General features: G+C 44.7%; 1 protein-coding gene across 1 annotated transcript in view; it reads right to left on the bottom strand.

The window, feature by feature from the left end:
- Nucleotides 1-27,345, bottom strand: part of ITGA9 (integrin subunit alpha 9) — a 334,926-nt gene that overhangs the window by 55,193 nt on the left and 252,388 nt on the right. The window contains exons 19-23 of the mRNA XM_058555011.1: nucleotides 25,284-25,370; nucleotides 17,939-18,018; nucleotides 9,851-9,940; nucleotides 7,311-7,419; nucleotides 2,193-2,300 (exon numbers count right to left, since the gene is read on the bottom strand). Coding sequence (XP_058410994.1) covers nucleotides 2,193-2,300; nucleotides 7,311-7,419; nucleotides 9,851-9,940; nucleotides 17,939-18,018; nucleotides 25,284-25,370 — 474 coding nt within the window. The remainder of the gene's footprint in view (nucleotides 1-2,192; nucleotides 2,301-7,310; nucleotides 7,420-9,850; nucleotides 9,941-17,938; nucleotides 18,019-25,283; nucleotides 25,371-27,345) is intronic.

The following is a 27,345-nucleotide window of genomic DNA, read 5'->3' as shown; positions in this document are numbered from 1 at the left end:
CTGCCCTAATTTCCAAGCTATCAATGGAGAGACTGTCCCTATGTCTGGCTAGCTGTTCCTCACGTGCCCATATAAAGAGCAATGACTCCATGATCCTCTCATGGACTGCATGTGCTCTCCTTGTGCACTGACTCCCCTGAGCTTCATGCGCCAGTCCTTCCCAGGAGGGGTTACCCTCACACCCAGCCACTTGAGACTCTGAGGCACTCTAAGGCTTATCCTGAATTCACATAGAAAGAGCAAACAACTCTGTTTTATACTATGGACTTTTTCTTTCAGTCCAAAAATATTTATTGAGCATATATTATATGCCAAACATTGCACTAGGCCGTGGAGATATGGCAGTGAGCAGACAGATAGGAATCCTTGTCCTTATATTGTAGGGGCCAGGAGGAGGCAGATAAACGCATCAAATAAGAAAATATACGGTATGTCAGCTGGATGAGGGAGATGATGAAATATGAGCAGGAAAAGGGGATGAAGAGTGCTGGGGCAGAGGCCCGTCAGGGAAGGTCTCACTGAGAAGGTGACATTTGAGCAAGCCTCCGAAGAAGGTGAGGGAGGAGGTCATGTGGTTGTCTAGGGGAAGGGCATCCTGGGTAAAAAGGAAGATTGAGGGCAAAATTTTGGAGGTGTGCTGTGCTCTAAGACCAGCAAGGAGGGAGTGTGGCTGGAGTAAAGAGAGTGGAGAAGAGGAGGAGGAGATGAAGTCAGAGAGTGACAGGAGATAGACTGTGAGGCTAGCTGAGGTGCTGGAAGAACATGGCGGGTGGGTAAGCCATTGGAGGGTTTTGAGCAGAGGAGTGACATGACCTGACTTACATCTTGGAAGGCTCACTCTGCTGCTGGATCAAGAACCGACTGCAGAGGGGCCAGGGCAGAGGCAGGGACACCAGCGAGGGGGCTACTGCAATAGCCTGGACGACAGATAATGGTGCCTTGGACCAGGGTGCCAGTAGTGCAGTGGTAAAAACTGGTAACATTCTGATTTGTTGTGAAGGTGGAGACATTAGGTTTGCCGATGGATTGGATGCAAAGTGTGGGAAAAAGAGAGGCGTCAAGGATGACCCAAGGTTTTTGATCTGAGCAACTGGAAGGACTGAGTAGCCATTTGCTGAGATGCAGAAGGGTATGAGAGAGCAGGTTTGGAAAGGTACCATTGAGAGTTCAGTTTGGTGAGACTGAGATTCCTGTTAGGCACCCAGGTAAAGATGGCCTGAAAGTAGTTGACTATCCAAGTCTGGAATTCATGGGAGAGATCTGGGCTGGAGAGAAACACCTGGTGTCATCAGCACAGACTGAATTTAAAGCCATGAGTCTGGATGAGATCTCTGAGACTGAGTGTAAAAAAACGAGACCCTAAGCCCTGTAGAAGTTGGGGAGATGAGGAAAAAAGCCATTGAGAAAGGAGAAACCAAGGGAATGTGATGTCCTGGAAGCCAAGAAGAATGAGAACGTTTCAAGGAGGCAGGTGGGGGCCGGCCCCGTGGCTTAGCAGTTAAGTGTGCACGCTCCGCTGCTGGCGGCCTGGGTTCGGATCCCGGGCGCGCACCAACGCACCGCTTCTCCGGCCATGCTGAGGCCGCGTCCCACATACAGCAACTAGAAGGATGTGCAGCTATGACGTACAACAATCTACTGGGGCTTTGGGGGGAAAAAAATAAATAAATAAAATCTTTAAAAAAAAAAAAAAAGGAGGCAGGTGGGAATGATCATATGCTAGTTATCAAGCTTCCCTTGAGAGAAAATCATCTACAGTTGACTTAGAATCAAGTAGAATTGCATGTTCTGCATATAAACTTGAGTTTCAATCTACACTATGTCTTATGAATCAGTCCTTCATCCTCCAGGCATCAGTGGCCCTTTGAGAATCTTGATGATGCTGTGGATCTTCCCCTCAGAACACTGCAATTAGATATACACAAGACTGCAGGCAGTTGCTGGGATTTCCCAGAGCCAGTCTATCTATCCCAGAAGTCAGGTTCATAACCAACCCTTCCCACCTCCAAAGAGGTCTTCTTACAGCATTAACCAAACTGTCTCAATGTAGAAATTCAAGTGTTGCAAGTCTCCTGCTTCTCCAGATATGTTTCCAAAGGTTAGAATGATTTAAAATTTCTGGGAGTGGAATACAAAATGTGAATGAGCTGGCTAAAGTCTAAAAGCAACAGTGAAAACAAATGAGAACTCACCACCATCTCCTGAACATGAAACATCTCTGCACCTCCAGGCGACAGTCGATTGGGGAAAGAGATGTTGACAGATGACCCTGGAAGGGTGCTTGGCCCAGTGTTATAGACCTGTGGGTGTGAGACACACATAGCAAGTTTTAATAGACATACAGATCTTCATTTCATGTAATATATACTCTAAAATTCTTTGAAGTGACACACAGAGACCCTAGGGTTTGGGATCTAGAAGGTTATGACCTGAAGTGAAGTGAAATATCAAATGATAAAAGATTTCAATGAAATAGAAATCCTAACATGCATTTAAAAACTCCAAACTTTCAAATTACCTTATTCTCCTTTAGCATTTTCTTGTCTTCTTCCTGCTAACAATTATATTTCTTTCTACATACCTAGAAATTTACTCATAGACTATTACACTTGGTGGGAATTCAGTCAATGTAGTCTAGTGGTTCTCACACTTGAGCATATATCCGAATAACCAGACAGGCTAGTTAAAAACATAGACTGGGGGGAAGGTCACGCCCAGAGTTTCTAAAGCAGGAGGTCTGGTGGTAGGGGGGTGAGGCTGAAGGATCTGCATTTCTAATAAGTTCCCAGGAGATGCTGATGTTGCTGGCCCAGGAACCAGACTTTGAGAACCACTGATCTGGTCCAACCCCTTTCCTTTTGCAGTTTGAGATAAATGAGATCCTCAAAGACAAAGTGAGTTGTCCCCAGACCAAATGATTTAACTTACAGAAAGTGCTGTTTTTACTACATTATCCAGTTGTTTTGGTTTCTCCTTAACTTGCAGCTAATCATTTGCTAATATTGCTCAATGACATCTGTGCACATCTTTTCTGTCCTAGCATTGGTCCTGTAAAACTTGACCTTCTCATCTCCCCCCACCAACATCCTCCTTATTTTCTGTCTCTAGCAGCCCATCATCTCCTGAGAAATGAGAGAAAAGATGGTGGCCACAAAGAGATCGACAACAAAAAGAAGATGGAACAAAGGCTAAACATGAAACTCAAGGAAAAAATGGAAAGTGAAGGAGAATAAAGATGAGTAGACATGTAAAGACAGAAAGTAGAGTAGTGGTTGCGTAGGGCTGGGGGTAGAAAGAATGGGGAGTGTGACAGGCAGAATGATGGCCTCCCAAAGTTGTCCACAGCCTAAGCCTAATCCGTGGAACCTGTGAATAGGTTATGTTACATGGCAAGCGGGAATGAAGATTGCTAAGCAGTTGACCTTAAAATAAAGAGTTCATCTTAGATTATCCAGGTGGGTGCAATGTAATCACAAGGGTCTTTATATGGGAAAGAGGGAGGTATATTGTGAGAAAGACTCAACCAGCCATTGCTGGCTTTGAAGATGAAGAGGACCATGAGCCAAAGAATGCAGCAGCCTCTAGAAGCTGGAAAAGGTAAAAAACCGACTCTTTCCTAGAGCCTCCAAAAAGGAACACAGCCCTGCTGACACCTTGATTTTAGCCCAGTGAGACCCATTTTGGAGTTCTGACCTCCAGAACTGTAAGACAATAAATTTGTGTTGTTTTAAGCCACTAAGTGTGGTAACTTGTTATAGCAGCAATAAGAAACTACTACAGGGAGTGATTACTAATGAGTAGGAAGTTTCTTTCTTGGGGTGATGAAAAGGTTCTAAAATTAATTATGGTGATGGTTGCATAATTCTTTAAGCATACTAAATATCATTGAGTTGTACACTTCAAATGGATGAACTTTAAGATATGTAAATGATATCTCAATAAAGATGTTATTTAAAAAAAAGATGGGTGGGAGCAAGAGAGAGGAAGAAATGAAATGTAGCTCGGTGGCCAGTAGAGAGAGAATTCAGGATTCAAGGTGTCTCTGAAGTTGAGGTCAGAAGGGCAGAGCCAGGAGACGGGCTGGAAATCTAACCAGGTCTTCACACATGACAGAATGTATAAAGATCGAACTCCAGCCAGCTCTTCCCTAGAAAACTGTGTTTTCATTTTTTGCAATCGTTCGTTCTGCTTCAAAGAACAGCAACAAAATGACAGAGTGGATGAGCAGCTGTTGCCAACTCTTGATTCAAAAAGAACAAAATTCACCAAAAACAACAACCCAAAGAGACAAGAAAAGGAAGGAATATCCAACCACAATTGAAATAACTAATTTGAAGTGAAACGTGAGAGCACAGAATTGAAAAGCAACCTATCGACATGTCTGGGAAATCCCAATTAAAGCACGAGTCAGGGAGGAAAGAAGAAAATGATTTTGATTTGCATTATTTCACTCATCAGAGCCAGATGGATGGGAGAGCTTCTATTATCATATTTATTTATTTTTAACAAATGTCTTAACATTTGATTCTCTGTAAGTGTTCTTGTGCAACATCTGCTTTATTTTTCATTATTTTTCAGGGGAGGGAGATGATTAACTCTTGATGCAAAAAAAAAAAAAAAAAAAAAGCCTATCAATGGTTAACAAATTATAATGTCTCTGTTAAGAAAGCTCTGATGACATATAGAAACCAGGCCCCAAACTAGTATTTCTGCCTTTCTTCCATCCACATTTGCAGTGGAGTCTTTAAACAATTACATAGTTTGTTGAATAATAGCTTTTAAAAGATACAGAAAAATCTCTTTATATGGCAAGTCTTGAGCTCTTCTTCAGGAATGATGCTGCCAGAATAAGGAAACATAGATGAGTCTTACCCATAGTCCTGACCCCATCCTCCCCCGCCATCTCCACCTCTTGGTCATTATCACCATCAACATGATCAGTGGCTTTCTTGCGGGACAGTTGTAACAATGACAATTATACCAGAAAATGAGTTGTCAGAGAATTCTCAAGGAAAGTGCCAGCTTTGCTAACACAAGAGGATCTCCTTCTAATCAACGACACACACCATCCATCTTTTAGACCCAGCCAACTCTCTTAATCCTGAGTGGAATGCTATGTACTTCCTCAGGCAACTGATAATCAAGAGGTTTATCTAAGGGGCATGCAATCACTCATTCCCAAGGTGATTCTCTAGCCTGTATCCTATGTCAGGTCAGATGTGAAGAAAGCTCTTTGTCAGAATACCAAACTTTAAGCTCCCTGTAAAAATGCCTTCAGAGAAACATGACTTAACCACATGCCCTCAGATTTCTTTTTTTCTGAAGGTGAAAAGAACATTTTTGTATAACTGCTATTCCTTATTGCCTTCTCCTTTCAACACCTATACCCACTTCATTACATGGTCTGTGTCATTTGAACCCTTCTAAATAATTTTTTGACTGTATCTTTTATTGTAAGACATCTCAAAAAGTATAAGAGTAGGTAAGTAATTAAAATGAAGGTGATTTAAGTACAATGAAATAACTCCATCTGGTCTTTATCTGTTTTCTATCCATTTACAAAAAGCAATGGAGAAAAAGAAACTAATTCCGAGAAGCAATTCAGAAACACAGAGGTTTTATTCACAGCAATCACTCTAAGGTCTCAAGAGCAAGTCTAACCACATCTTTCCCTCTTCCCTTGTAAATCAAGCAAAGGGGTGACAGCTGGGGCTTAGATGGTCGGGAGGTGCATCCTCTCCAAGCTGGGGACATGTGTTATCCATCATGGATTCAGAGGTCTCTTGCTTGGGAGAACACTTGGAGAGAGGAAGACCATTGTTTGTGAGAGCCCACAAATGTTTTACTGTCTCGTTCTCTGGACCCTCACCCTGCCATTATTTGTCATCCCCTCGGTCCACATAGGAGTGGCCACAGGGAAAGAAAATAATAATTATTTGGCCATAGCAGTACATGCCAGACCAGGAAACCATCTTCTCCATGGGGAAGGATGGAGTGGAGGCAGGGGATAGCTCCGGGAGCTAGAACTGGAGAGATGTGGGATATAGATTATGGTGCACCGTGGGTGAGGCAGGCCCATATTCTTCTTCTTTACTTCATTCACAGGTTCTGGCAGGGTGCTGAGCCACACAAGGCTGTGTAGTCAATGCCTGACCCGTGCTGGCCCCAGCCCCGCCTTTCCCAGCTCTGGGCCCCGCAGCACGTCCTCTCCTGCGCGGGCCTACATTTCCCTGTGTTTGTCAGTTGAGGAGAATGGACTGGATGATACTGAGGTCCCTCTAGCTTTATATTCAAAGATCCTCATGTTCAACAGTGCTGGCCTGAAAATCTGTACTTTGGAGCGGGGGTCAGCAAACTATGGCCTGCAGGCCAAATCTTTCCTGCCACCTGTTTTTGTCCAGTCTGCAAACTTAAGAATGGTTTTACATTTTTAAATGGTGGAAAAAAATCAAAAGAAGAGTAACATTTCATGACATGTAAAAATGACATGAAATTCAAATTTCAGTGCCCATAACTATAGTTTTGCTTACGCATTGCCTCGGGCTGCTTTTGCACTACAGTAGCACAGTTGAATAGTAGCTACAGAGACTGTCCAGCCTGCAAAGCCTAAAATACTTACCCTTTGGCCTTTTTCAGAAAAAGTTTGCCCACCTCTGGTTTAGAGAAGGAAAAGTATCCTTCACAATGTCCACAGTCCACAGTGAGTGAACCTGCTGGAAATGATGCCTCTGGACTGGGGAGAGCCTGCCATTGCTCTGTGAGAGAGCAGCATGTTTCCTCCCATGGGGAGTTTACCTGTGCGCACACTGCTTTGCTCTGGTGAAACTGCACTTCTGAAAGGCTGTCCCTCTCTGGGAGGAGTGGGCTCCTGACTTAGTCAGTGTGGAGAACCCCAGGAAGAAGGGGACATGGCAAATCCCCAAGGCTGCCCTGTCCATAATGTGAAGAAGGATGGAGAATTGAAAAGGGTGTTTGGGGTCCATCTGGGCTGGGATGTTGGCCTGGGCCTCAGCATCCAGGGGCCTTCTTGGGGAAAGGTAGTGTTCATCAGCGGCTCTCCTTCCAAGTGTTGAAAAGCAGATGGGTCTACACAGCAGAGTGCCAGACAGGGAGGGGATTAATTCTGTGTGTGGTTACAGAAAAGACATACACACTCATACACTACACTCTAGCCAACCAGGCTGGGAAGAGTTTCTTCTGGAAGGAACCTGGCCCTTTAGCTGCCTTTCAATAGAAGACACCTCCCGTGAGCCCTTCTGTGGGCCTTTCCATTGGCCCCCATAACAGACACAGTCTCCAGGGGTAAGTACCTGAAGGGTGATGTTGAGGGGCTGGAAATGACACTCCAGGTCATCCAGCTGAATGAAATTGGATGCATCCACAGACTCGCCATACACAAAGGAGGTTGGAGACATGATTCTGAAAGAGGCAAGTATGAAATCCGTTATCCTAACCCATGGCCCAGCAACCCATGGTCAAGCACCCACGGTCACTGCTGTCCTGAGAACCCACACATTGTGTCTATTTAATCCAGAACCTGGTTGCCTCCAGCATCTTCCACCAAATGCTTCCTTTCTGAAATTGTTACTTCTTTCTCCTGTAAATGGACATGGCCAGACCTATACTTTCTAAATAGACATTTCAAGTCATGTCTTCTCATCTTAGGTCAAATCAATAAGCTACTTATACCCACATGTCCTGGGATTACATTTCTAAAATGAGGAAGAAAACTATGGTAGCTTTGATTTTAGTTTTTTAAAACTGGATTATAATTACTCAAGTTCTGTTTTGTCATTTGAAAAACATCTTGTGGACTGAGGAGAATTATGGCAAGCTTTTAAGAAATAAATATAAATGAATTATATATTTGGCATCCTAAACCCCACTCTGTGACAAATGCATTAAAAAATTTTAAATTTGTCTGACTACCAAAATTACTAGAAGTTAGGTATTAAAAGTTGAAGCTGTTTGATGATAGCATTTTTCTTCAGATTTCAAACAGTGGCTACGTAATATGTGATTAAGTATTCGAGCTCAGGGGCTGGCCCAGTGGTGTAGTGGTTAAGTTTGTACACTCTGCTTTGGCAGCCTGGGTGGTGGGTTTGGAACCCCGGGCGCAGACCCACACACTGCTCATCAAGCCATGCTGTGGTGGCATCTCACATACAAAATAGAGGAAGATGGGGACAGATGTTAGCTCAAGGACAATCTTCCTCAAGCAAAAAGAGTAAGATTGGCAAAAGATGTTAGCTCAGGGCCAATCTTCCTCACAAAAAAGAAAAAAAGAATTTGAGCTCAGTTTCTAATGATGTTTTCAACATTGCCCATATGAACAAATCCCAAGATGAGACAAAGCCCAGACTTACTTAATTTCCCAGACAAACAATGGATTCTAGATGAGATTCCAGAAGCTGTTCACTTGCCTAAACACAATAATGTAAGTTTTTTGGTACCAAGTCTGAATGGACACAGCAATTCATCTATTTTCAAATTAAGTGTATTACTTTAGAAATGTAGTGAGATACATTTAGACATGCATCAAATGGCAAGAACTGTTCGTTTAAACTCGCCCTGCTTTATGTTCCTGGAAAGATCAGAGGTGACTCGTTTGTTTAACCGATGGCTTCATCAGGGGCTGTTAACACCTCACAATGAGGCCTCCAAGGGCCTGACAACAGGATCAAGTAAGCAAGTGTTTTCTCTTTTGTTTCCAAGTACAGGGCTTGGTTCAGGGCATATTCTCACTGTACCTCTGATGAGACAAGTAAATAAACTATATGAAAAATGGAGCCACAAACAGAGGCAAATCTATGCTAATTTGTAACTATATTCCACCAATGCCTCACGTCTCAAGAACGTGATGAAAAATGCCAAGAGTGCAGCAACGCCCGAGACTCATTCCCTGGCACCCAGCAGAGCGTGAGCTATTGCAGGGACGGCTCCTTCTGCAATGTATTAACATTTCTACTTCTAGCCAAGGCCGCGACCCAGAAGTTTTCACTTGAAAACTGAAAAATGAGAAACTTTGAACCTCCAGAAAGTTCAACTTGCATTTGGGGCAAGGGTTCAATGGGTCCTCATTTGATCCAAACTAATTGTGCAAATCCTTTTTCCACTGTCAAAGAGGTATGTGCTCTGTTTTCTGAAGCCGGAAACAGGAACTGAGTTCTCATTTTTCCAGGCCTGGGCTTTGGCTGAAAACTGATCTGGGTTGTTTGGGGTCCCTGCAGCCCACAGCCCTGCTTTCCAACAACGCCAGCAGCACCGAGTGGCTGTGGACTTCACCTGGGCAGATGGTGTGCCCGTCGTGATCGTCCCTGCCCACTGCAGACCACAACAGACATTAGGCAGAGCTGCAGCTGGCTCTGCAGAGGGTTAACAGAAACAGCAAAGCCAGCACTGACTGTGAGGCTAATCAGAGAGGGCAGCCTTCCTGCCAGCCGGCCAGGGCACTGGGACACATCTGGCTGTAACCTCTGGCCCAGTAGCCTTTGGCTGAGATTTTAATCCCAGGAATCATGCTGCCTGCTACCATATGGCACTCTAGAGGGGTAGATGCTGGGAATATATGCACATAAAGGTATACAGAATGTTCAAAGAAATTATGGGGCTTAAACTTCTCATCAAACTTCTTGTCTTACTTAGCAGGTGGGTGGGTAGCTGGAAAGAGGAGAAAACAAGGAGGGAGAAGGGGGTGAGTCACTGTAGCTAAAGCTTCATCCTGCATTCAAAGCTGGAAATAAGGGGAAGCAGCAGGGCCACTGACTCCTGGCTACACATGCAAAGACAAGAAAAGTGTTCCACTACAGGGCAGCCCTGTGTTTTGGCAACCCAGTCCTGGGCTACTCACCCAGTGATGGACGTGTCCACTTCGTGCATCAGCGGCACCATCAGCGTGAGGGTGTTGTCATGCAGGGAATCAGAGCGCTCCACGTTGCCACTGTGCGGGAAGAGAGGAATGGACGTTGGTCAGCACTAGCTATCTGGCAGGCATCTTTGCTCAATATTAGTGCTCAGTCTCTACATTCTCCAAGGGCTGACGCCGCACCTTATTTATCCTCAGTTCTGGTTCTGATCCCTGTACAGAGTCAAAGTGGGCACTCTATTGTCTCAGTTGTGTTCCCCTCACAAAAATGTGAGTGCAAGTAGTGTACTGGGGAGGTGACTCCAGGAAACACCAGTAGGGACTGGAGAAGGGAGAGAGGGAAGGGAAGGAAGACAATAAAGGCATGTGATCCAGGAGGTTAGCGCTATGGGCAACGGGGCTCGGTCTTGCTGGGGAATTCTGGGAGGCAGTGCAGAGCATGCACTTTAGTCTTCCCAACTGAGGGCATAGGAGCTGGGCCTTTATCCACTGACTCCTGAGACCTGCTGCTGTTGGTGGGGGGGCATTAATTCCGGGCTCCTGCCCTATGCACACAGTGAGTGGACTCTGGTCAGAGAAAGCCTCAGGCAGTGTGGCAGGAGCTGGAAGCTGTCCAGGGGGTCCATGGGAAAGGTGAGTGCTGAGGGGTTATGGGTAGGTGCTGACAGCGCATGTTGTTTCTATAAGTGCTTGTTCTGTGAATAATGGACCAGCAAGGTTAGGGCACTGCAGCCAGGAAGGGGTTTGCTGGCCTTTAGCAGCTATTTCCCACCTGGAGGCACCACCCATCATCCACGGACAGCCAAACCCAGGGGAGAGGCCCTGGCTAACCCCGTCATGAGAAATATCATGGGAGCTCCTGCTATAGACTTCTGGCTACACTATGACCACATACAGGCATCCCCCTTGGGGTGAGAGAGCACCGAATGGGGATTCCTGTGAGGTCATTCTGGAAAGGGGAACGCAAGGGAGCTGATGCTGCTGAGTGGCTACCATGTGCCAGGCACATTACTCAGCCTGATCTCATTGAGTCCTCAGAGCCCACCCAGAGGAGGGGGACGACCCACCTCTGACAGGTAAGGGGCAGCTCAGATAGATAATTTGCTCCAAGGACTCATCACAAAGCAGGTCAGTCTGACTCCAAAACCAGGGCTTTTCCAGCATGATTCCTTCTCCTGATACCAGATGTTGGGGGGTGAGGGGAGAAAAAGGAGAAAAAGAAGGGGGGAGGAGGAAAGAGAAGATCTAGTTTCCCTTTACTATGTTATTAGATTTCAAATATGAATTGTGATTATTAACTTGGGAAAAGGCATGGCTGTTGGGTACATGTTGGTGAACCTGACACTTATAGTTGGTTCTACCACACAGAGTGAATGTGGGATCCCAGTCGAAAGCCAAGTTCACCCTCCAGGGGTGGAACATAGGAGTCGACCAGACCTGCTAAGGTTTCCACACAGCTCATCTGAACCACTCCCCACCACACCATTCCCTGAACGTGAGCAGAGCTCCTGCCTGCTCCGTGTCCTCTCTCTGCCCCCACTGTCTTCCTCCCCCACCTAGCAAGCGCTGAATGCGACAATACTTAGTGCTCACATATCCTCTCCTTCTCTTTCCTATTGTTCTGAAACAATGGTGCTCTGTGACTCTGACCCCTGTCTCCTCATCTGTCTTCCGCACATGGGGTAATATCCATCACTCTGAGGACAGCCAGTCTGTAGAAGCGGCAGGAGCAGGTGCCCACCTGGCCTAACTTCCTTGCTCTTCCTTTCCCAGGGAGGAATAAAAGCCATGGAATCACCGCCACGGGCACACCAGAGGCGATGGCCCTATGGATGGGAGGGCAACACCTGGGCCTGTGCCCTTCCCCCACCCAGCATCCTGCCAGGTCTGAGTAATCGGTTCCTGATGGAAGCGCCAGCCCTTGTCCTGCCATTTGTCCAGCCACCTGTGGCCGTTGGCAGCTCAGGCCCAACAGTCTCATCTGCCATCGGGTGACTGCTCCAGACTGAGCTAAGTTGAAAAGTTGAGATAAAGCGGCCAAACATCAAAAGGCTTCCAGTCATTCTGCATGCTCGTGACTTGGGATGCCTGCCGTGGTCTGCAAAGCCAGGCTGCTGAGAGGAGAGCTCTTGAGAAACTGTTTAATCTCAACTTTACGTCCTCCTAAATCCACAAGTAGGGAAGAGATCTTCAAAGGGTGGTGATGAGAAGAAAGGAATGATTGATATTTTTAACTGTGGCTTTTCAGATAAGGAGCTTTAAGAATCTTTCCGTCATAGCTGGGAGTCAAGTGCTGTAGGTGCCCTCTGGGGTGGTAAGACCAGATTTTCACCAACGTCTGGAAAGAAATGAGTGCCTGAAATATTCTATTGCGTGTTTAACAGATAATATAGCTTCGTTAACATTTGTGATTCAAATTAGAAGATTCTGATATTTAATTATTTAAGCTGCCAATACTAGGCATTCCCTGATGCTATGTAGCAATATTATCGTATATAAAGGGATGTTCTTGAATTTAGTAAGTTATTAGCATTTTCTTACGTGCCCAGCACTGCATCTGGTAAATACGAGGTGTTTCATAGATGTCTGCTGAGTGAAAACGTGCCCAGTATAGAGTGAGGGACTACAGATAGTGGTTCTCAGCCTTGGCTGCTCATTAGAATCACTCCACTAGCCTTTTAAAAAATCACAATGTCCAGACCTCAATCCAGACCAATTAGATCAGAATCTCTGAGGATGGACCAGGTATTGGTAGTTTTTAGAGCTCCCCAGGTGATTTCAACGGGTACCTAAGACCAGAGCGCCACTGGTCTATGGACACGTGATTCTAATGAAGTTTTCGCCACCATGTTGCTGGCTTCCCCTTCTTTGACACTTCTGATTAGCCCTGAGTGGGGCTGGGAGGCAGGTGGAGTTTCCTCTTTTTGACAAGGGAAGTCTCTTCCATATCACATTTCCTGCCCAAATGTTCCTTCCCAGGAATATCAGCTGCCCTAGAGACTAAGGGACAAAGAGAGCACATTGATGAATCTGACCAACAATGGTGAGTCTCCTGTGGATCCAAGAAACAGCAAGAGAAGGAGAATTTTCAGGTGTGAATGGGCATCCGCCTCCTTTTTTAAATTCAAGAATCTTGAGCTCTGTGGGCAAGCTGTTGCACTGAGTCACTGCCCTCTTCAAAAACTTTCAGTGGTTCCCCACTGCCTTTGGAATGTAGCTGAGACTTGCTGAGGCTACGCGGGCCCTCCCTGGCCCAGCCCAATCTCTTCTTTCAGCCCCATCTTCCACGGCCCTTGTATGCTCCCCACACTTTCTCAGAGATGGCTCATGAATCCCCAGGTCACCCCAATGCCCACCATCCACGTGGGTGTAACAGAGCAGGTTGTCCCGTGCACACTCTCACCGCTGTGCCCGTTTCTTCAGCCTGAAAACAGACTCCTCTGTTTAAATGCCACTTCCACAGTGAAGCCCTTCTGGATTCTAGCAATGGGAATGAAGTCCACCTTCTCTATGCTTTGCATATGTTTCTATTAAATCACAGTCATGTTTTATGTGAACATGAATTATGTGATTTTGAAAATAGTATGAATTAAAAATACCCAAGTCTTGCATGATTTTAAAGCTTGCAAGTCCAGGCAATTTTAATCTGTGTTGAAATGTTCTTACCCTGCGGCAGTACCACCCTGACAGTGGGAGCCAGGCCACACTGGAAGGTTGTGCAGGTTCTAAGGATTGCTGGGCTGTATTTTAACACTCTCTGTTGTTATTTACATCTACTTTGCACATCCCATAGCAATATATAGGATATACTTAGTGTGAATGTTCATTAAGTCCAACGAGTGCTGAGCAAAACACCTGCAGTGGGTTTGATAACCCAGTAAAAAAGGTCAAACGACCACTGCCATATGCTGTGCTCTTATTTTTAGGAGAGAGAACATTCTCCAAAATATTAGAGATAATGCTAAAAAATATAGAAAGCAACATTAAAAGCAAATATATGCTGGCCGGCCCTGTGGCTTGGTGGTTAAGTGCGCGCGCTGCGATGCTGGCGGCCCGGGTTCGGATCCCGGGTGCGCATCGAGGCACCACTTCTCTGTCCATCCTGAGGCCGAGTCCCACATGCAGCAACCAGGAGGGTGTGCAGCTATGACATACAACTATCTACTGGGGCTTTGGGGGCAAAAAATAAAATAAATAAAATCTTTAAAAAAAAAAAAAAAGCAAATATATGCTATAGTGGTTGTGGATTGAGGGGCTCTGAAAACGTATGCTTCCAGCTTCATAGTCATTCCCAAAGGGAAAATTAACCTTAATTCTGTGAGTTTTTAAATAACCTTGAGACTGAGGAAGGCCTCAAATGAAAACAAAATTAAAGGGTAATGGGAGATGAGAATAAAGCTTCCTTACGTCTGCAGCCCACGAGCCCTGCTGCTGTCCACTGTGGGTTATACGTGTTGGGGCCTGACCTTAGCTTCCCAGACACCCAGTGACTAAAGATGGGAGACCAGAGCTCTTAGGGCAAAGCGATCAGTGGGAGGCGAGAGCGGACTGCGGATGCTATTGAAAGATTCAGGACTTGCAAAGAATCTTAGTCAAACCTTTGGGTAATTGGTGTTTTTGTGAAAATTCAAGAATCACTTAGCAGGTGAGGATGACAGGATGTTAAGATGTAAGTTTTGGCTGAGGCACAATAGATGCCAAAATTCAGAGGAAAGCACTCGACCAGGATTTACTACGTCTGGTGGCAAAAATCCAAGATACAATGTCAAGGATATAACAGTCAAGAAAGGAGGATTTCTGAAGACGGTTTTTGGAGAAAATTGTTTGTGGTGGGGGGAGGGTGTCTGCCTTTTAGGTCAAGCTTCAGGGGACCTTGATCAGAACAGTCTGATGCCCACTCAGGAAACGTAAGGGGAAGGGGCTGCTGGTTTCCCTCTCTTGGCAGAGTGAAGGAGAGGTCACCACACAAGAGTCCCCTGAATTTCCAGAGACTGTCAGGGCAACGACTGCTGACTGGGATCTATATGCGAGAGCCAGTGCAGGGTCGCCTTTGGTCCTGTCTCGGAGGGCACCCTCTCAGCAGCAGAAGTTGAAGGTGTCTCTGGCTGCCTAGAGGCTGAGGTTGGAGGAGGTGATGGGGGAAGTGCAGGGGAGAGTCCCCAGCAGTAGGGGCGGTTCTCCAAAGGGAAAAAGAGTCAGCTCTGAACACCTGCACAGCCAGGGAGAACTCGCCACAGGGCCTGTTAAGTAAGACCTTTCCCAGTTCACTTATACCTCTCCCAACCCCTGCTATGAGCGTGGAGGGCTCAGAAATTGCTCTCAGGAAAAGGAGGGAGGGCCAGTAGACACACCCTTGGAGGAAAGCAAGACCGTCCCGAGAGGCAGGCTTCCCTCATGCAGCCTTGCCTTGGCCAAGGGAGGAAGCCTTAACTTTAAATCAAGTTTTGATTGTTTCCTGGGACAGGAAACTGTAATTATGGATTTGTGAATTTGCTTTGAGACTTGAAGGGATTGTAGGACTTTGCATTACCCAAGAGTAACCTGAGAATGCACAGGACTGTCCTGGATTTCCTCCAAGGACAGGGAAAGAACTAACCCCACCAAGTGGGCTTCAAGAGAGTAGGGGACAAAAATGGTTGCTTTATGATTGCCAGGGAATATGCCACGCTTGCTGGATGAATCATTACACTCCCATGTCCCTCTGATATTAAATATTCATTTGTTCATTATCTGTCCCCCTGCCACCAGCACACTAGCTCCCCGAGAGTAGGGATTTTGCCAACTTTAGTCACTGCTGTATCTCCCAGGGTCTCACACAGTGCCTGGCTTATAGTAAGTGTTCAGACAAATGTTTGTGGAATGAAGGAGCGAAACCTGCCTGCCCTGTGCTGGTTCTGTTCTCCTCTGCTGTGGGAAACTGTGTGTCTGCCTCCATTTCTACACTGAAACCTTCTTGAGATGGAGGTTTCTCTCTCCTCCCTGCTCCCCCTCAGCTTCGGCTCATTGTTTTCCATGTGGCAGCCACTTGACGAATGTGCATGGAATTGAGCAGGGTGGTCTAAAGCACGACTGCTTGCTCTATCTAGGCGTCAGACACACAGCCGAGCCAGTGCCCCTGTTAGCCTGCACAGCATATCACCCCTGAGCTGGCCCCAATAGGGCTCATCTGAGGAGTCTGGGAAATGATCTTTGTAATTCAGATTGTGGGATGAGGAGCTCCTCCTCAGTTTCCGAGGGCATTACCCTCTTTGGAGGAAGGCTTGGGTTGAGCACCCTCATTTCAAAGGTGACCGTGTCGGGGGGAGGGGGGCTTTAGTTTCATAAAGCTTAGGCTGTTTGCCTCACTCTGCACCCCAGATCCTGTGTGTCTTCAGGCTCTGGACCATGTGCTAACCTTGTGACTCCATGGCATACCTTTCTCTGGTTGCCTTTCAGCCCTGGTTTCACTGCCTGCTCACCCAGTGTCTGCCTTCCATTTTCCTGGCCTCTATTAGCCATGCAGTTCCTAATTTTGTTTTCTCACCTTTTCCTGTGGATCTTGCCTGACCTTGGCCTTCAAAGTATTTGGTTCAGATCTCCGGACCACCTCTGGGATGGACTTAGGACTCTTGGCATGAAAGTTTGGCTTGGAGATTAAGGCAACTATAGATAAGACATGATAACTTGGGCCGGCCCCGTGGCTTAGCGGTTAAGTGCGAGCGCTCCGCTGCTGGCGGCCCGGGTTCGGATCCCGGGCGCGCACCAACGCACAACTTCTCCGGCCATGCTGAGGCCATGTCCCACATACAGCAACTAGAAGGGTGTGCAGCTATGACATATACAACTATCTACTGGGGCTTTGGGGGCAAAAATAAATAAATAAAATCTTTAAAAAAAAAAAAAAGACATGATAACTGAATGTAATGCATGATTCTTGATTGGAGTCTGGACCAGTGAAAAGTGCCTAAAAATTCATTATTGGGACACTTGGCACAATTGGAACATGGACTAGATTAGTAGGTATCTAATATTAGATAACCTAAGATTAGATAATAGCATTGTATCAGTGTTAAATTTCTTGACTTTGATAACTATACTGCAGCTATTTAAGAGAATGGCCTCATTCTTAGGAAATGCACACTGAGGTAATTACAGGTAAACAGGCATGATTTCTGCAACTTAAGAAAAAAACTATCCATAGAAAGAGAATGATAAAATAAATGAGACAAAGTGTCAACACTGGGTAACTCTGGGTCAAGGGTATATGGGAGTTCCTTGCACTATTCTTTGCCACATTTCTGTTAAATTCAAAATCATTTCCAAATAAAAATTCAAATAAAAAGGTTGTCTTAGATATCCAACCTACACCCCAATCAAAGCTTGTATGTCCCTATTCACCCACCTAAATACTTCTCCTTCCATCCCAGGTGTCACCCAAGTGCCATACAGATGGCGCTTCAAGGCGTGCATGGATTCTGGCTTGTGGGGGCAGCTCATAACCACCAAGGCCCTCTCAGGCACTCACGGCTGTGCTGGAGAGAGAGGGGCAGGAGCACACTCCCGAGGGAAGAAGTCGCCACTGCACTGTCCCCCTCCCTGACTCTACTCGGTCTACTCAGCTTCCAAGACAAGCCCTCTCTTGAGGAGCATCTCTTGGGGGCCTTTGCTAGCAGGCCCGGCGGGCCCTCATGCTGCAGGTGCCCTCTCCCTGCATCAAAAGATGCAGTGGCATGTCCATGAGAAACAGCTGTCTCTGACAACCCACAGAGGACGTTTGTGAACTAACCAACCACGTGAGCTTGGACTGGAATCCTCACCTGTCTGGGCCCATCTCTCCTCAGCTGTAAAATCATTACCTCCGACGGGATAATCCTCAGTCCCTCGCAGCTCAGTCTGACCCGTTAGCTGCACAAGCACAACCAGACAAGCACCAGCCCTGAGAGATCCAATTCCACCCAGGGGTTTGGGGCTTTAGCACTGAACTGTTTCTTTCTCCTCAGCATCCTGGGCATCATCAAAGCTTGACCAGGGCATGTCCTATCCTGGTCCCATCAATCTTTTACCTTTGAAGAAAAAATTTTAAATCCCCCTTACCTCTGAGCAGTAATGATGAAGCTAAGAACTTCCTCTTCCCCAGACAGGTGGCTTGTATCAAAGATCACACTGAATTCATACTAGGGAAATAGAAAGTGACATTCAGCATCAGCAGTCATTCCAAACAAACTGTGTTTGTTACAACCTTCTGCAGTTTACGACCTTTGGAAGCTCATTTGCATGACAAGCTTTATTTTTCATGCATATCTTTCTGATTATCAGGCCAGAGACACAGCTTTAACAATAAACCCCAGCCAGACTACACTCTGGCGAGAGGCATGCTGTCCTTTTCAGCAACTGAGGTTCTCTTTAGGAAGAGATATATTTGTCTCTTAAACCAGGACTTTCTAAATTTCACTTACACACCATCTTTGGAATTTTTGGCACATCCGCATATCATATCATGTGTGATATTTACTTTGAATTTTTATTGCCTCACTCTTTTGTTTAAAAGGAAAATTTATATCACTGTCACAGATGGGAATCCAGGATCACTTGCCATAAAGAGAAGGTTGTCATAAAAATAAATACAATGAAAACAAAGCAGTGTTGAATTCTGTTGCCTGCTGAAGGCTCTGAGCCTCAGGTCTACTCCATTTTGGTGAAAGGGAGATTAACAAGTGATAGGGAGGTGTTAAAGATATGCTAGCACCATCGGAGACTTTCTCCGGCATGTGATTAGGATTGAAAGAGTGTTGAAAAGGTAATAACTTTCTCACTGTTAGTTAGAGTCAGCGTTGTTTAGTGCTGAGTCTATGTATCATCTAAAATAATCTCATGAGCCCCCTAAAATCATCTCAAGGACTGCCAGTACAGGTGAGCATCCTGTGATTTGGGGAACACTGCCCTAAGCAAATGGTTTTCACCATATACATATCAGGCATGTGTGGGAACGTGCAGGAATCCTTGGGTAGGGGTTAGAGAACCAGGCTCTACCACAAACTGCCTATGTGATCTTGGCCAAGACGTTGAATTTCTCTGCATTTCAATAGAAAGAAGGTGGACAAAATGCTGCTTACAGTCCATCAAGCTCTGAGAGTCTAGACCTATTTAATATCTAAGTATTTAGGTTCCTTTATGACTAAATCTAGGCCATAGTCTAACTTTGCAACACTGCATGCTACTGAACTGAATGCTACCTAAAAGTAACGAACATTGGACCATTACATTGGACCATCATCTATAGTGGACATCGGACATCTCCTTCAAGATAGAAGTTTCTGGGGCCGGCCCGGTGGCACAAGCGGTTAAGCGCGCGCGTTCCGCTGCAGCGGCCCGGGGTTCGCTGGTTCGGATCCCGGGCGCGCACCGACGCACTGCTTGGCAAGCCATGCTGTGGCGGCGTCCCATATAAAGTGGAGGAAGATGGGCACAGATGTTAGCCCAGGGCCGTCTTCCTCAGCAAAAAAAAAAAAAAAAAGAGGAGGATTGGTGGATGTTAGCACAGGGCTGATCGCCTCACACACAAAAAAAAAGATAGAAGTTTCTGCCTAGAAAGTGGGACTTGTCAGCTTACAGTGAGGGTGGGGCATGGAGATAGGACAGGAAGCAGAGCTGGGGGACACAGAGGAGGGGAAATTCAACGGTTTTGTCCCAGCAAAAAGTCAGAACTGGCAGGAGATCTAAATTTAACACACTAAAGATCAAGATGAGGTGAGAAGCAAAGGATTTGGGTGAGAAGCCAAAATCAGAGATGGAGGCCTGGGAGAACAGAAGGTCAGAAACTGGGCAGGCTGGCTGTGAGAGACAGAAACATACGGCTAACCAAAGTATGCCAGTAGTATAGTCATGAGGCTCAGCAGGTGGTCTGGAGCCTGATGACCCACAGGTCTGAGGGACAGGAGAGGGCAAGCTGGGCTGTAGACAGAGGGAGGCCCATCCCTGCTGGGTCACTTCTTGGGCTTTCTCCAGGGAATCCACCCCCTCCCCCAACACACACACCCCTTCAGGTTTAGTCTTGCTATAGGTCTTAACATCTCTATGTGGGAGGAAGGTAGCAGCATTACCAGGCTGGAAAAAACCCCAACAATCCAACATTCACACTTCTGTTGGCTCTATGACTATTGTGAGAGTGAAAGAATTTTGACAAAATTTAATGCCTAGAATTCAACATTGTTTTGTTTTCATTGTATTCATTTTTATGATGACCTTCTCTTGGGATCTCTATGGATCCTGGATCCATCTGTCACAGTGATATAAATTTTCTTTTTAAAATAATCTTTAGACTAAAACTAGCAAGACACACCTTAGGTGTGATTTGGGATGTAGGCTGGATTTTAAAATGAAATGGCAACTGTTAAAGTTATTTAATTAGTCTATTTTCTGTTACTCAACAGATATCCATTAAATTTGTGTGTAGATGTGCCACAGATGTTACTACAGGCAATGATGTCCAAGGTTCAGTCTTCCTCCTTCATCGTCACCCTATCTGGGGTCTAATGGGATTTGGCCTGTATTCTGCCAGCTAGTGGTAATCCCTTTTCTAAGGGTAGCCACCTCTTGAGGTTTCCTTTCTCCTGGGATGAATGTGGACAGATGAGGAACAGAGGAAGAAAAAGGCTGAGGAATCATGGATGTAAGAGCCACTGTAGTTTGGAGCAGGCTGATGGGTTCAAGTGATAAGAAATAAGCAAGTCTTCTTTGTCACTAGAACATTCTCACAATTGGTTTACGAAACAGCTACGATGTACTGGTACCAAATAGTCTTAGAGATTAAAACAATCCAATTCTATGACATAGGCAGGAGAGAAGGACTAAGCTTTCATTTTTTTTTTAGGGGAAAAAAGGAAGACAAAGGAATATGAAATTTCCTTCAAATCATAGAAGAAAAAAATAGCTTCCATTTCAAAAGGCAGACCTGGTCTTTTAGTTCTAGTCTTGCCTTCAAAAATCACATCTTCTGGCCATATATGACAAACCCACAGCTAACATCATACTCAACGGGGAAAGACTGAAAGCCATTCCTCTGAGAACAGGAACGAGGCAGGGCTGCCCACTCTCACCACTCCTGTTCAACATAGTACTGGAGGTTTTGGCCAGAGCAATTAGGCAAGAAAAAGGAATAAAAGGAATCCAAATAGGTAACGAAGAAGTGAAACTGTCACTATTTGCAGATGACATGATTGTATATATAGAAAACCCTAAAGAATCTGTTGGAAAACTATTAGAAACAATCAACAACTACAGCAAAGTTGCAGGGTACAAAATCAATCTACAAAAATCAGTTGCATTTCTATATGCTAATAATGAACTCACAGAAAGAGAGCTCAAAAAGATAATACAATTTACAATTGCATCAAAAAGAATAAAATACCTAGGAATAAATCTTACCAAGGAGGTGAAGGACCTATACAATGAGAACTACAAGACATTATTGAGGGAAATCCACGATGACATAAAGAAATGGAAAGATATCCCATGCACGTGGATTGGAAGAATAAACACAGTTAAAATGTCTATATTACCAAAAGCAATCTACAGATTCAATGCAATCCCAATCAGAATCCCAATGACATTCTTCACAGAAATAGAAAAAAGAATACTAAAATTTATATGGGGCAACAAAAGACCCCGAATAGCTAAAGAAATCCTAAAGAAAAAGAACAAAGCAGGAGGCATCACAATTCCTGACTTCAAAACATACTACAAAGCAATAGTAATCAAAACAGCATGGTACTGGTACAAAAACAGACACACAGATCAATGGAACAGAATTGAAAGCCCAGAAATAAAACCACACATATACGGACAGCTAATTTTCGACAAAGGTGCTAAGAACATGCAATGGAGAAAGGAAAGTCTCTTCAATAAATGGTGTTGGGAAAACTGGACAGCCACATGCAAAAGAATGAAAGTGGACCATGTGCTATCGCCATTCACAAAAATTAACTCAAAATGGATCAAAGACCTGAAGGTGAGACCTGAAACTATAAAACTCATAGAAGAAAATATAGGCAACACACTATTTGACATTGGTTTTAAAGGAATCTTTTCGGATGACATGCCTACCCAGACTAGGGAAACTAAAGAAAAAATAAACAAGTGGGACTTTATCAGATTAAAGAGCTTTTATAAGACAAATGAAACCAGAATCAAGATGAACAGACAACCAACCAGCTGGGAGAGAATATTTGCAAAACATACATCTGACAAGGGGTTGATCTCCATAATATATAAAGAACTCACACAATTGAACAACAAAAAAACAAACAACCCGATCAAAAAATGGGCAGAGGAAATGAACAGACACTTCTCCAAGGAAGATATACAGATGGCCAATAGGCACATGAAAAGATGCTCAACATCACTAATCATCAGGGAAATGCAAATCAAAACAACACTAAGATACCACCTCACGCCCGTTAGAATGGCTATAATCACCAAGACAAAAAACAACAAATGTTGGAGAGGATGTGGAGAAACAGGAACCCTCATACACAGCTGGTGGGAATGCAAATTGGTGCAGCCTCTATGGAAAACGGTATGGAGATTCCTCAAAGAATTAAAAATAGAGATGCCCTATGATCCAGCCATCCCACTACTGGGAATCTATCCAACGCACCTGAAATCAACAATCCAAAGAGGCTTATGCACCCCTATGTTCATTGCAGCATTATTCACCATAGCCAAGAAGTGGAAGCAACCTAAGTGTCCCTCGACTGACGATTGGATTAAGAAAATGTGGTATATATATACAATGGAATACTACTCAGCCATAAAAAAAGACAAAATCGTCCCATTTGCAACAACATGGATGGGCCTGGAGCGTATTATGTTAAGTGAAATAAGCCAGAAAGAGAAAGACAAACACTGTATGATCTCACTCATATGTGGAATATAAACCAACACATGGACAGAGAAAACTGGGCTGTGGTTACCAGGGCAGTGGGGGTGGGGGGTGGGGGGTGGGGGGTGGGCACAAGGGGTGAAGGGAGTCATATATGTGGTGATGGACAAACAAAAATGTACAACCCAAAATTTCACAATGTTAGAAACCATTAAAACATCAATAAAAAAAAAAATCACATCTTCTACATATCTTTGCATCACCTTATAATAATGGCACATATTAGAAGTGCTCTCTGAATGTCTGAATATGCTGTACCACATTATTGTTTGAGATTAGAAAATTTGGCTCCTTATAAATACCAAAGTGACTGTAATTTATTCTATTTTTTTTAATTGAAGTGCAATACAATTTTTTATGTTTTGAGAACTTTAAGAGGTCTCTTCACCACACATCTATGGACAGCTAATCTTCGACAAAGGAGCCAAGAACATACAATGGAGAAAAGAAAGTCTCTTCAACAAATGGTGTTGGGAAAACTGGATAGCCACGTTCAAAAAAATGAAAATAGAGCCTTACCTTACACCATACACAAAAATTAACTCAAAATGGATTAAAGACTTGAATGTAAGATCTGAAACTATGACACTTCTAGAAGAAAACATAGGCAGTACGCTCTTCGACATTGGTCTTAGCAACATATTTTCAAGCACCATGTCTGACCGGGCAAGAGAAACAATAGAAAAAATAAACAAATGGGACTACATCAAACTAAAAAGCTTCTGCACAGCAAAGGAAACCATCAACAAAACGAAAAGACAACCTAACAATTGGGAGAAGATATTTGCAAACCATACATCGGATAAGGGGTTAAATCTCCAAAATATATAAAGAACTCATGCATCTCAACAACAAAAAAACTAACAACCCAATTAAAAAATGAGCAAAAGACCTGAACAGACATTTCTCCAAAGAAGATATACAGATGGCCAACAGACACATGAAAAGATGTTCGACATCAGTAACTATCAGGGAAATGCAAATCAAAACTACAATGAGATATCACCTCACGCCCGTCAGAATGGCTACAATTAACAAGACAGGAAACAACATGTGTTGAAGAGGATGTGGAGAGAAGGGAACTCTCACACACTGCTGGTGGGAGTGCAAACTGGTGCAGCCACTATGGAAAACAGTATGGAGATTCCTCAAAAAATTAAGGATAGAACTACCATATGATCCAGCTATTCCACTGCTGGGTATTTATCCAAAGAACTTGAAAACACCAATGCGTAAAGATACATGCACCCCTGTGTTCATTGCAGTGCTATTCACAATAGCTAAGACTTGGAAGCAACCCAAGTGCCCATCAAGGGATGAATGGATAAAGAAGATGTGGTATATATACACAATGGAATACTACTCAGCCATAAGAAATGATGAAATCCAGCCATTTGTGACAACATGGATAGACATTGAGGGCATTATGCAAAGTGAAATAAGTCAGAGGGAGAAGGTCAAATACCGTATGATCTCCCTCATTAAGGAGTAGATAATAACAACAACAAACACACACATACAGACAGAGATTGGATTGGTGGTTACCAGAGGGGAAGGGGGGAGGGAGGAGGGTGAAAGGGATAATTCGGCACAAGTGTGTGGTGATGGGTTGTAGTTAGTATTTGGGTGGTGAACATGATGTAATCTATGCAGAAATAGAAGTATAATGATGTACACCTGAAATTTATACAATGTTATAAACCAATGTTACTGCAATAAACAAAAAATTTAAAAAAAAAATTAAAAAAAGAGGTCTCTTCAGAAAATTGTGGTTGTCCAGGGGAGTAACAGAGTCAGGACTATGGGTCATTAGCCCAGACCACATTTTCTCCTATGTTGTTTTGGGGACTCAAAGTAGCACGGAATGTCCCAGAAAAAAACATTTTAAGAAGGCCAATAAGATGCTGCTTGCCAGGGCCGGCCCCGTGGCTTAGCAGTTAAGTGCGCATGCTCCGCTGCTGGCAGCCCGGGTTCGGATCCTGGGCGCGCACCCATGCACTGCTTCTCCGGCCATGCTGAGGCCGCGTCCCACATACAGCAACTAGAAGAATGTGCAACTATAACATACAACTATCTACTGGGGCTTGGGGAAAAAAAGGAGGAGGAATGGCAATAGATGTTAGCTCAGAGCTGGTCTTCCTCAGCAAAACGAGGAGGATTAGCACGGATGTTAGCTCAGGGCTGATCTTCCTCACAAAAAAAAAAAAAGATGCTGCTTGCCAAAGTGCAAAGTGCTAAGGCCAGGGTATGTCTCTCACATTTGGGGTACATCGCATGGATCAGAGAGAAGACCATGTGACCACGGCCCCTCTGGAATATACTTGGAGTAGACTGCCATGGACAGGAGCATGGCCATCCCCAGGTAGGGCTTCGCTGGGCACCCCAGCTGCTGCAGGAGGCAGGGGTGTGGGAGGAAGCTTCTGGGGAGGCAGTTGGCAGAATCAGAGGCTGGTGGGAAGGGGCCTACTGCTAAGGAAATGCCCCGTCTCTGCCCCTTACCTTTGACTTTGACCTCATGAAAGGAAATCCCACACTGCATTTGAGGAAGTCCGATTCCAGCAGTTCACAGGAAATGCCCATTTCCTCCTGAAAGAGAAAAAGTATCAACAGATGGGCTGGCTGCAAGAAGACAGATGTGTGGAAGTGGCCTCAGGAGGCAAATCACAACTTCAGGAGATATGGTCCTTCTTTAAGGCAGTTCTCAGACAACAGCCACTGCTGGCTGTGGTGGGATGAGGAGCTTCTGACCAGCACAAGTCCCAGTCCTGCTCTGGCTGTCCACCCTTCCCATGGGTTCCCTGGGTGCAGAGGATAAAACCACTCTTCATTCTTAACTAACACTTTGGCTCTGAACCCCAGTGATCTCCTGGTGAATGGGGCCAGACCACATGTGAGCTGGACGCTTCCTAAGGTTTGGATTAAAAGACAACCAAGTCATCTTTCTGGCCCCTGTCTCCTGAGCCCACACCCTAATCCTGCCTTTCAAGATCTTGCCAGTTTAGGAAAAACAAACTCTAAGAAAATCACACCGAAGAAACTACAGGGATTTTCTGCAGCCTGAAGCGGTAAGGGTTGAGTTGCCCCCCCACAAGCATCCCAGGGTAAAGGGTGGGTGTGAAAGCAGCAGAGGGTTCCCAGTGTAGCTGGCCTGGGCTGGACTCTACATTCAGCCGCACGAGAGAACCAGGAGAGGGGCTGTGGGGAGCTGCTGTCTTTTCACTTGGTTTACAGCCAAGGTCAAAGGAAAGCCAGGAAGCTCTTCATAACCCATGGGGCCCCTCCGAGTCACTTAAGCCAAATCAAGACTTCCAAGGGAAGACAGTGTGCGTGCAGATTTTAGAGGAGAAGGTACAGAACAGAACTAGCACCTGCTGAGTGTCTAGAAGACAGGACACTGAAGTTCAGCGAGGTCATGTGACTTCACCAAGGTCATTCTTGGCTGACTCTAAAACCTATCTCCTTTCTCCTTCCATGGCCCTCAATTTCTAGAGGGAATAAGCACAGCCAGCAACAAGACTGCAGCCAAAAGGAACCAATTCATGTGGATTCCGGCTCTGAAATGCTGCCCATGCTCTCTTCTCCAATTTCCAAGACTCACAGCTCAGCTCAGGCCAACAGTTTCAGTCCTTTAGACAGGTGGAATGAATTTTCTTTTATCATGTGTCCAATCAGGAAAAAAATATCAGCACTTACCACAATACACCTAGTTATAAATTATATACATATACTACTATATTGATATATTATGAACATTATCAAACATACAAAAAATAGATATGACAAGAGATAATGAATCCATGGGGTTAGAAGTCAAGAAAGTAGTAAATGAAAGGGGGCTCCTCGGGTGATGGGAATGTTCTCAGGTGTGATCATTGTGAAAATTCACGGAGCTGAGCACTTAATAATTTGATTGCTTTTGTCTCTTTGCTCAACATCAATAAAACTTTACTTAGAAAATAGCAACAAAACAAAAATCCCCGCACAACACAAATAAAACAAAAGATAGGAGACAGACTACATAAAAGGAAATTCTAGTTTATCTTTTCAGCATCCTATCTCAGAAATGACTGATCTCAGTGATTTAAGTTTTCTAAGGGCTCTCCATGACCTTAGCCAGTGTTCCTCACATGGACTCAGGACCCTCTGCATTAGAGTCAGTTTGGGAGCATCTTTAAAAATATAGATTCCTGGGTCACACTCCAGTTGCCTCTGAGTAGACAACTGAGTAGTCTTTGAGCAGACTCAGAGACTGTGGAGTCTGGGATGAGCATTTTCAATAAATGGTATATGAGAAAGTGATTCTGCTGTGCAATGATATTTGGGAGCCACTGCTATGAGCTTCCCTTTCTTTGGTTCATTCTACAGGAATGGAACCTTCTTAAAACATGCCTCTCTCCACTAGAAACAGAATAAAACTCAAAATCCTAATGCTGGCATCCATTTTGGCCCATCCTTTTCTGCTATTGCCCCCCTGACCCACTGAGCACATACAGTACTATTCCACAAACACCCTTTGCCTGGTATCATTTCCATGCATCTGCTTAAATTGTTCCCACTCTCA

This window comes from Diceros bicornis, chromosome 2 (assembly GCF_020826845.1).
Source record: "Diceros bicornis minor isolate mBicDic1 chromosome 2, mDicBic1.mat.cur, whole genome shotgun sequence".
NCBI classification, from domain to species: Eukaryota; Metazoa; Chordata; class Mammalia; order Perissodactyla; family Rhinocerotidae; genus Diceros; species Diceros bicornis.
This window is presented reverse-complemented; position numbering and strand designations above follow the sequence as displayed.